Source organism: Prosopis cineraria, unplaced genomic scaffold (assembly GCF_029017545.1).
Source record: "Prosopis cineraria cultivar Desert tree isolate PC_DT_omini unplaced genomic scaffold, ASM2901754v1 PC2, whole genome shotgun sequence".
NCBI classification, from domain to species: domain Eukaryota; kingdom Viridiplantae; phylum Streptophyta; class Magnoliopsida; order Fabales; family Fabaceae; genus Prosopis; species Prosopis cineraria.
In genome coordinates this window covers 46594134-46605862 of record NW_026555333.1, presented here as the reverse complement: position 1 = coordinate 46605862, position 11729 = coordinate 46594134, and the positions used below count along the sequence as shown (strand labels likewise).

Genomic DNA, 11729 nt, shown 5'->3' with positions numbered 1-11729 from the left:
ACGATGATAGAAATGACACATCATTTTTGTCGTCGTCTTCCTCCAATCGGGTCAACTTGACTTGGTTCCTCCGGCGGGTTGGGTCTGTCAGACTCGAAACTTCCAGAGGTCATATCTCCTCCGTTTGGTCTCCATTTTACGCATTCTTGATGTTGTTTTCTTTATTTTTTTTAGCTCTACACGTTTATACAATCCTTTTTTCTAAAAAACTCAGTTTTCAAACACCCTTTATTTGGTTTGTTTTCAGTTGTAACGTTTGTCACTGTTGATCGCATGCATAACGTGTATAGCCTTATATATAGCATTTATATCAACCAAGGAGCATATAAATATGTTCATTTTAGTAAGAATAATCATAAAGACTGATAGAGGCAGATTATGTGAAAACATAGGAAGAAAAACAAAAAACGAAACTAGAAGATTTGCATGTATATGGCTAAACAAATACAGGAAATGCAGCCTAGAAAAACCAATTGCTCTGATGCCAATATAAGAATATGAGGAAGAAAGCATACCTGTTGTGTTGATCAATTGCTATACTGTATAAGGGAATGAAATTACAGATCGAACTCGATTTGTGACTCACAGCAAATACACGCAGAGAGGATGAGAAGCCAAGAAAAATTGAGAGTTTTGTTTGTCAACTCAGAGTCAAGAGAACTACACCCATAATCGAAGAAATGCGAGAATGTGTAAATTCGGTTTCTCAACCATTCCCTCTCAAAATTCAAAGGTTGAAAAATGGAGAAAATTACATTTGAGGCCCTAAGTAAATTGCACATTGAACCCAAGCATTTCTCATAATTGTGACAAGAATCCCATTCCTCAATTTTAGGCTTTTATATGGGCTTGATCTACTAAGGGTGGATAACTCAATATAACAGGATGGGAATCAACTTTCGGTGAGTTTCCCTTTATTTGTTTTACTGACCTTTCCTACATCTTTGATTGATTTTAAGGTTAAGGTAAAATGGTGCCCCTAAACTACTCATTAGAGTAATGTTGCCCCTAAATTAATTAAATTAGAGTAATGTTATCCCCACCTTTTAAACGTATGTTATTGTCGCTAGCGGAACTCACTTTTCATGAATTAAGGTGCAATTTTACCTCTAAATTATTTTCAAATGAGTAATGTTGCCCTCACCATTTAAAAATTATAAAATTAAATAAAAATAATATTATAATAATATTAAATTAAATAATATTAAATGTATATATAAACATAAAATTATAAAAGTATTAAATGTATCTATAAAATAAATATAAGAAAAAATATAAATTATAATTTTATAACTTGTATTATAATGGATACTTTTAAGTCTACTAATATCTAATTTAATCAAGATTCACTTATATTTGATAAGTTATAAAATTATAATTTATATTTTTTTCTTATATTTATTTTTTATATACATTAAATACTATTTTTATTTAATATTATCATAATTTTATATTTATATATACATTTAATATTATTTAATTTAATATTATTATAATTTTATTTTTATTTAATTTTATGATTTTTAAATGGTGAGGGCAATATTGTTCATCTAAGAATAGTTTAAGGAAAAAACTACATATTAACTCATGAAAATGGGTCCCACTAAATACAATAATTAATATTTAAACAGCAAAAGTAATATTGCTTCGATTTAATTAGTTTAAAAGCAACATTGCTAGGATGAATAGTTTAGAGGCAATACTGTTTCTTTAAAAATAGATTAAGGGTAAAATTATACTTTAACTCTTTATTTTAATATTGTTTCTACAATATTTAACTTTTAATTTATGCTAAACCCTTTCAAAGGGCAGAGCAGGCATTGGATTATTGTAATTTGTAGCGTAATTGTATGGATACGGACCATGGAGGACTCGGCTTTTTCTAGCATTGGATCGTTCTATTAGTTATTATAAATCTTAAATTTGAATCCTCTGAATTTTGCTATGTGAAATTTGGTAAAGTTGGGAGCATCACAACCATTACTTATATCAAGCCAAAAAATATGTCATGTAATAATTAAAACGTTGTGTTTCATTTGGGTGGGAGTGATTTTAATCAAGGTTTTAAAAACCGGACTGGTTATTGAACCAGACGAGGCACTGGTTTACAGTTCATTGGTCGAACCGTAGTCTAACCAGGGTCAAACCAGTTGACATTAAATTAATATATTTTTAATTTTTGTATCATAATTAAATAAGAAATACATTTAAATATGCATTTTTTTCAAAAATATATTATAGATGCTTGGTAATATAATTTATTATTGATAAATACATAATTAATATTAATTATAAGTGAAGCTTTTCATTTAAATATCAAGAAATATGTATTTTAATTTTAATTTTGATTTATTTTTTTTTAAAATTTTATCCAGTTTTTTCATGAGAATCGGTCCGGTTTTTGTCCGATTTTACTAGTTGTTGACCGGTTCTCTGCTGACCGGTTTTTAGGGGTCAACCGAACCGGACCAAGAGCCGATTCCCAGTTCAATCGATTGAACCGGCCGGTCCGGTCTGATCCGATTTTTAAAACCTTAATTTTAATACAGAAAAAATGGTGACAAAATGCTTTTAATTTTCCCTTTCATAAATCAGACGTGAGTGGCCGTTTTATTATCCCATCATCAAGAGGCAAATAAAATAAATTTAATTGTCAGGAAGTTAACGGGTTCCCCCAACAAATTTTATTCTTCCAAAATTCTGAAAAATTCACCACATAAGCATATTACATTACAATGAAAATTATGAAGGAACCTGGTCGAAGTTGCTGTGCCATCACTGTGAACAATGAGCAATATTGCAAACTTGCAGCAGTTGAAGTAATACTGCTGTGCTATCATCGTCATATTTTTCATAAGGATGCCAGCGATAAGAAACCTTGCTCTCTGAAACACAACGGTTTCACTTATTACATGGCATAATTTTGTGGCTTGATGTAAGCAACGGTTGTGATGCTCCCAACTTTACCAAACTTCAGTTAGCAAAATTCAGAGGATTTAAATCCATCACTTTCAACAACCACAAATTTTATCCCTCTCTTGTTTTGCTCTAGAATTAGTAATCTAATTCAAGTGGGATCAAATAAGCCTAATGTTTTTTTTTTACAAAAAAAAAAGTCTTTATAGCGAAGTCTAACTCTAATAACTCAGATTTATTCAAGCCTAGAGATTTTTTTTAGCCATTTTTAATTTTAACATTAAAATTAACTGTTATTATTATAAAAAAATATAATAGTCTCTTCAATTTAAAATATCAGCAATTTTTACAATAACCCATGTACCAATAAAATTTTTATTCTCATTAAAATATATATCATTTTTACCCTTAATTTTAATTTATGATGAGTAAAAAAAAGGTTATAAATTCATAGCTACAAAATCTAGACTAATAAATATAACGAGTAAAATGAAAAAAAAATTATAAATATTAAGTTGCTCATATTTTAGACCAAGATTAATTATGATAAAATTTTTATATTTTTTACTGAAGGAAGTAAATACTTCTGTACACACACAAAAGATTGAAGAGTCATTTTTTTAGATAAACATTGGGTCTTAAAATTAAAAAAAAGATTAAAAAACATTTACAAGATATTTTACATATAAAAAATGATATAAATATAAAAATATGAACTTTATAATATTTTTTTAAAAAAATATCTATAACAATATACTCAAGTATACTTAGGTTGTGTTTAGATGTGTGAATTTGAGTTGGAGATTTAGATTTGAAATCTCATAATTGAAATCTTACATTTAAAATTTATAGATTTTAAATTCTTTATTTGGATGATATAAAAAATTTTAAATTATAATATTAAAATCCTTTGTTTGGATCTTAAATAAAATTTCAAATTTTAAATTCTATGTTTGACTTTAAAAGCACCTCAGATAACGTCAGCAATTCAATCATAGTCAAAGTTGGCAGTCTGAACAACTGACTTTCATTAGGATTAGACTGTCGATGCCTACTAGGATTGAATGGCAACCTTCCACTAGGATTAGACCATCAGCACCAAATGGGGCCTGATTGCCTATGCTGATCAGGACAAAATAGCTAGAGACAATCGAGACCAAATCGTTGGCATTGACTGGGATAAGAGTACAGGTGACAACCGAGATCAAAGTACTGACTTCCATTGAGACCTAACACATGTCCTACCGATGCTGACCAGGGCTAGATGGCAACCTACAATTGAGATTGGACAATTAGATCCCACCGTGATTGAGTTTGACAACTTCAATTGGGACGAAATCGTCGATGACAACCAATCGAGGTCATCGATCTAATCCCGATCATGGTGGTAGTTGACATTGAGATCCTTATCACAAGTTGATATTTGATCCTAGTCAGTGCCATCAATCCTTTCCTAATTAATGCAAGCTATCTGATCTTGATGGAAGTTGGTCACTCAGTCCTGGTCGTCACTTGTACTCTAGTCCTAATCAACATTGACTATTCGATCCCAATAAAGTCGTTGGTCCTAATCATGATAGGATTCAATCGTTTAGTCCTAATCGCAAGCAACTATCCAATCCCAATCAATACCAATGGTCCTGTCTTGGTTCGTGCCAACAATATAGTCTTAGTAGAAGCCAACTGTTCAGCCCTCATTGTTACTTTCACTTCAGTCTCGATTGTTATCGATGATTCAATCTCGGTGGAAGTTAGCCATCCGATCCTGGTTGGAGCTAGTAGTTTAATCCCAATAGGGATTGGTCGTTCCGTCTTGATCAGTGGCGATGGCTCAGTCCTGATTGGTAGCAGCAACAATTTAGTCTTAGTCGCTGCCGACAATCTGGTCCTATTCCACCGACAGACCACTCAAATTACAAATAGATTGAGATAAGATTTGAAATAATAAGGGTTTTTTTTTACCAAAAGAAAAAAAGATATATTAGAAAACAAATAGAGCAAGGACAAAGCCCACAAATATAAGAGAAACAGTCCAGAAACAAAAAGGCCCACAAAAACAAAAGGGACAAAGCCCATAAAAAACTAAACCTTAAACAACAAAACAAGGAAAGTATAAAGTAGCCTCAGTCGCTGTCACCATCATCGTCATCATCGCCGCTACTAGAAGTGCCATTACCACACTGAAATCCATTAGAAAGAAAAGACACCAATAGAAAAATGAACCATAAAGGGTACGGGTTCAAAGAACCACCCAAAGGTCCCACCCCTTTTAAGGAAGCAACCAAAGAAGTTGAAAACCATCTATCAAGAGTGAGACCCAAAGTAATAAAAACCACCATGGACGCCGGCGAAACAAACATAACCAGAGGAAGAAGAAAATGAGATGGCAAGCTTGCACCATGAGATATCACCCGATGGTCTAAGAGATACCTTTCGCTAGCAGCCCATATACCGCCATCGTAAAGATCTAGCAAGAGCCACCATAAAAATTGCCGCCACTATCTCATCCCCAAAAATTCAGAACAAAATAACTAGCTTTAGATCAATCCAACCAAAAACAAAACCACACCAAGAAAGCAATATCGCAAGGAACGCCCCTTAGATTCGATAAAAGCTGATCTAATGAACCACCCCTTTATCAGCAAAACCAAACGAAAACAAAAGAAGAAGAAAATGAGATCACGACAAAAACAAAGCATGAACATCTTTGTCTATGGCGAAAGTTGGAGAGGGGGATGCCATTAACCAACACTCGCAAAAATGAGACGCACTCCCACCACCCCTTGAGAGAAAACCCTAGAGAGGGAGAGACTAAACAACCTAAAATAATAAGGGTTTATAAATGATTTCAAATTACAAAAAAATTGAGGTAGAACTTAGATTTGATTTAAATCCAAATCAAAATCCATGCATTTTTAATTACCCAAACAATGCATTTGGCTCAAAACCAAATTCAAATCCTTATGCATCCAAACATATAGCATTATGATTTTTTAATACAAAATGTACACTCAAATAAAAAATAAATAGTTCAAGCATGCAGGTCTAGGAATACATTTTGCAACACAGGCACTGACTAGAGCTTACTTTGGAAAATGATTGTGAAATTCAAGGAATATATGGATAGTAATTACAAAATCCGTTCAATAAAATTAGAGTATATCCTATGGGCTCCATCATCATCTATCTTGCCCAGAAAAGCTAAAAAGAAAAGGAGACATGAGAGTGAGAATGAGGTAAAGCCCCTATATTTCCTTCCATGCACCTTCCCACACAAGGACTCCGATCCGACTTGAATCATCGCAGTCAACTTGTGGTCCTGTATTTGCTACATACAATTTTATCTCAATGTCATGCGATTTTTGTAGGAGTTAATCAAATCATCTTTTAAAAGGCGTACTAAAACTACCTTCATTTATAAAAAGACAAAAAATAAATAATACAAGAACATATTTGTTAATTTACAATTAGTTTCATCTTTTGCCAATTGCCACAACCTATTACCATATGTTTGGCACCAAAGTGTTAGCCTGATCTAGTGATTAGCTTACCCATCAGAAATAATCTCCAACAGTATAGAAATGTTTGACGTGTCTTGAATTCTTAAATATTAATGAAGACATGGTTTTCTCCTGATATTAGCAGAGACGTTAGACATCGTGAACGGCCCAAAATCTTCCTCCCGTGTGTATGCGTCTCTGTATAGCATTCGGTGCCCTGACAGGGGCATTCCTTGGTGGTGCAGCGGCAGCAGGAGCAAACTGAAAATTGGAACTGAACCGTCTGTGGGGCATTGGGGTACGAACACCCTGCACGTTTCATATTTTAATTAAACAAAACATAAAAGAAAGGCAGGAGAGGAGAGAAGCCATTTTTAATATGGAAAAAAGAGTCCTAAACTCTCAACGGTTCAACAATACTGATAGACGACAGATTTGGTATCTGTGCATCTGTTGTCATGTTTCATGCCCAAAATCTAATTCTTCATTTTAGCTAATGGGTAAAAAAAATTTCATCTTTTTCTCATAAATGAAAGGCTAAGATTTTAGATACTCTTCTGAAATGAAATCAATAAAGTAGTGGAGAAAGCAGATTGAAAATTAAATGAATGGTATTGAAGTGACTGACTTACTTCATCCCTGTGTTGTTCCAATATTGGCACTATTGAGTTGCCACTATTTTCATAATCACCTTTGCATATGACACGCCATCCACACTTTATCGGAGCTCGTGGATATGGCTTGCTACCATCGATCTCAAATCTCAGGGGAATCTGGCTGTACTTGCTTAATTGCAGTCGATGACTGAGTTCCTCTCTTTGTTTCCAAAACACGATCCAAAGGTGACCAGATTTTATTTCTTTCTCAAATTCACGCCAGCTTCCTGGAAGCAAGACCACGCGACCTGGGGGATGAGGAGGTACGGCAAAATCAAACCACCACCTCGGCGAACCCAATTTTATGTGGTTGGACGACCCAGTGGAATAAAACCTATCATCTAGCACCATGCATAACCCATTCCTAAAAATTCTTCACGTGGAGGCATCTCTACCATCACTACAGCTTCACCTCTCTTGTCCAGAAAAACATCATTCTGATTCTCAAACCATGATGGTATTTCACTCCCTGGAATAGTCACCCCAAATGTTTCCCTTCTCCTCGGCCATTCCACCTAAGCCAGTTATAATAATAATGATAATAATTAACAGCAAAATATACATAGAATAATACATGGGCACATGTGTGTGTGTGCGCGCGCATACCTGTTCATCAATTGAAGCAAAGAGGTGTAATAATTGTTCGCCTGAGATTGTTTCCAATGAAGCACATTCTCCGGCATCCATTGCGTTTAACGTTGGTCCACACTGTGGCAACGACTTGAGTTTTGAACAGGAATTCAAACAAAGAAATTGTAGATTCAAAAGATTAGAAATGCAGCCATCAGGTAGGTTCACAAACTTGTTTCCGCTTAGATCTAATCTCTCCAGTGATGGTAAGCCGCTCCAGTCACCCGGAATGGATCCATCAACCATACCACGGTTGCTTAAATCTAATTTTTTTAGTGATTTCATTTTGAACATTGAACTAGGCAATATTAAGCCCTCGTGAATTGAATGCCTCCAAAACATGTGTTTCAACAGCAGAATCAGGCTCCGAGAGGTCGACTTTGGCCTTTCGCACCCACGAAATGATATTGTCTTGAGATTTTCTAGACCACCAATAGAACTAGGTACTTCTCCTATATCAATTTCACTTGCTTCAAGCTCCTCCAAGGATTCAATTTCATTCAGTTTTTCTGGCAATTTAGAAAATTTTAAGCAGCCAGAAATATCAAGAAGTACAAGACGTTTCAAATTGTGAATGCTCTGAGGAAGGCAAACAAGATTTCTACAGCCCCTTAGTTTCAATGTTCTCAGACCAGTCAATAATCCAAGTGACTCAGGAAGTTTGACTAAACTTGTCTCTCCAGCATCAAGCATCACTAGGTGTTTCATATTTTCCCCGAACTCTGGGAGTTTTTTAACTTTCATGCACCCATAAAGATCAAGCTCCTTTAGAGAAGTCATTTCCAATTTTCTTGGAAGGGTCTTGAGATTTTTGCAAGCTTTCAAGTTCAACACTTGAAGCTCTTTGTGTTGTCCAAGTGAAGGATGAATCTCAACGACATCTTCACAACCTTCAAGCTCTAATTTCACCAGCTTTGGCAGCTCAGAGAAGTTAGGAATCTTAATTAAGAATTTGGAATGACTCAAGTCCAGAAACTCTAGCTTCTCCAAGCGCTAAAAAAATCAATGTAAAAATACAATAATGTGCTATATGTAGCAAAATCAATTACGCTATCAACGTATAACATCAAAGCATAAGTAAATACAATCATACCGGGCTTTCACTCCAAAGTTTCTTTAATTGGCTATGACGCATTTTAAGATCAACAAGATTATCCAGTCGGGCTCCATGGGAAAGAGTGTCTAAGGGATATTTTGTCCAGTGAAGAACTTTCAAAGCTCTAGGAAGGCATTTAAGACCATGGGGAATGTTGACATGTGAGACGATGAAGAGTCTGAGGTTAAGCAAACTTGAAAAGGCTTCAGGATCCCAGCAGGCCTCACAAGATGTGGGCGAAACCATGCCTTGTATTTCTTTTGTGCCCTGATAAACAACATTAATTAATTAGCCACCAGGAAAACGATATTAGAAATGATAACAATTAAGATCAATAATCCTTACCCAATTGTTTTCCAGTACTAGATCAATATCTTCCTTGGACCACAATCTGCTTCGATTTCCAACACCTTCATTAAGAGATTTCTCAGCAACAATTCTCCTGCCCATTTGTTCTAGCAAATCGTGCATCACTAGATGATTGTCATAATCCCTTAGCAAAGACTTCTGATGAAGAGATGTTATCCCAAATGTTGAATTAAGACCGCAATTTGTCAATATTTGTGTTACTACATTTTTTCTCAAGCCATTAAAAAAACAAGCAATATCTAAGAATATTGTCTGTTCGGTATTGCTTAATGCATCAAAACTTATTCTGAGTACATTGAAAATATCTTTATGTGGGTCTTTCTTCAACATATCCAAAGCATCTTTCCATTCAGACACACTTCTTCCATATAATAAGGAACCCAAGACACTGAGAGCTAAAGGAAGCCCTCCAGCATAATCACAAACAGCGTTAGACAGCTTCAAAAAACTCTCTGGAGGTTCATCTCCCCCAAATGCTTTCTGACAAAAGAGTTGAAGAGATTCATTTGGGTTCATCGTTTTAACCTCAAATACCACACGCACTCCATGAAATGTCAACAAGTGCGAATCTCGAGTTGTTATGATCACCCTACTCCCATTGCCGAACCAAATCGGGCTGCCTGCTAAATTTTGCAAATGGGTTTCATGACTAACATCATCAAGGATAAGTAGAACCTTTCTGCTGTGAAAATGGTTTTGGATTATTTCCTTTCCTTTATACACGTCTTCAATTTCCTTGTTTTTAATTTTGAGACGTGAAAGAAGTTTTCTTTGTAACTCAACCTCGCCATCTCTTTCTGAAGTTGTCCTAACATTGGCGAGAAAGCAACTAACATCAAATTGGCAACGATATCTATCAAAAACCTCCCTTGCGATTGTTGTCTTACCCACACCCCCTAAGCCCCAAATTCCTACAAACCGAACATCATTCGAACCTGTCTAATTGTTGGACTTTGCTGTCAATTCCAATTGTCTTTTCATTACAAGGTGGCAATCTTTCACGTAATTTGGTCCATAACTCCTCAACCACCGTTTTGACAAGTTCTCCTTCATCCCTACAAGTACAAATATCTCTCATATATTTAACACAAATCTAAGCATATAAGCCACATAACACATATCTCTCATACATGTCAAACAAATAGCTTAACTCCATGAACGGATTACAAATATAAGCCACATAATTTTACCCAATAGCATAATTAAGAAACTTACATATCCTTGGAATCCCAACCAGATAAGCCAGCAACTTCTTTAAGGGAATCTTTCCAACTTTCCATCTCCTCGTGGTTCCTTTGAAGCATTTGATGCTCGGCAAAAGCTTCAGCAAAACTTCCACTTTGACGCCTTACATCAGAAGGATCTACACCTAAAAAAATGGGAAAAACTTGTAGACAAAATTCTTTTTTTGAATGCATAATATGTCGGAGCTCCTTTAAGCACCATGAAGAAGAGGCATAATTTTTTGAGAGAACAACAACTGCAAAATGAGAGTCCTCAATTGCTTGTAGGAGTTCTTTTGAAATGACTTCTCCTCTCTTAATCTCTTCATCATCCTTAAAAACTCTGAATCCTTTATCACATAATGCAGGAAACAAGTGGCTTATGAAGTTTTTACGAGTGTCTTCACCTCTAAAACTCAAGAAAACATCAAATTTCTTTGGTGTTGGATAGTAGTTAGAAGAGTTTGAGGACGAAGCTTCATGGACACTCAGTGCCATGGGAATGTCTTGGCCTATAAGTATTTGATGAACTGAGAATATAATTTGCACCAGTAAAATTGCGATCTACAACAACAAAGCCACATCATTAGTTATAAAGGAAAACAAATCAAAATCAAATATGAGTAGAAAATACAGGGGGAAAAATGGTAATGAATAATGGTGCAAGGTGTAGATGGATAATACACTGACCTTTGCTCACAGCTATAAGTGAATTGTCTCACTACTCAACTCTAATGCTTAATATATACTATGTTGAAGAGCTCACTTGCGACTGGACGCATGGGATCTTTTTCCTGATATATACTATGCATGTTAAAGATTGTAAAATGCTTAACTTTATTAATTAGATTTGTAAAATTTTTAAATTATTAATTTACACTCATAATCTAATGGGTTGCTCTGTCTTCATTTTAAAGAATTGTAGATCATTAAGTATCTTAATATTTAAACAAATATTTTTAATTAAATAAACTATAAAGTAAGCATAAATTATATTCATTAATTCATCCCTATTATATTAAATGCTTCATCATTTTTACATACGTTTTTTAAATATTATTTTAACTAACTTATATATTTAAATTTTAAAAATATTAAACAAATGAGTTTGAATAGATAAAAATTTAAAATATGATTAAAAAATTTAAAATATTTGTGTTAATATTATTTTTTGGTAATCTATAAGTTTGCAAACGTCATTAATGTCAAAGAGGGGTATGTCGAGTCATGCTGGATAGAATTGAAATAATAAAAATAGGAGAGAGATTTGCATTTTCCAACTTTTAATTTAAAATAAATTTATGCAGATTGTAAAAAATAAAAGTAAGATTTTTATCGT

At 34.2% G+C, this 11729-nt stretch overlaps 1 protein-coding gene across 1 annotated transcript; it reads right to left on the bottom strand.

Moving 5' to 3' along the window:
* Positions 1 to 5039: 5039 nt before the first annotated feature.
* On the bottom strand, positions 5040 to 10888 carry LOC129302825 (TMV resistance protein N-like). The gene is made up of 9 exons (XM_054941696.1): positions 10383 to 10888; positions 10152 to 10222; positions 9144 to 10102; positions 8796 to 9065; positions 7679 to 8695; positions 7431 to 7587; positions 7049 to 7320; positions 6639 to 6725; positions 5040 to 5414 (listed from the first exon to the last, which is right to left on the bottom strand). The coding sequence occupies exons 1-9, from the start codon at positions 10886 to 10888 to the stop codon at positions 5040 to 5042; spliced, it is 3714 nt and encodes a 1237-aa protein (XP_054797671.1).
* Between the last annotated feature and the right edge of the window lie 841 nt (positions 10889 to 11729).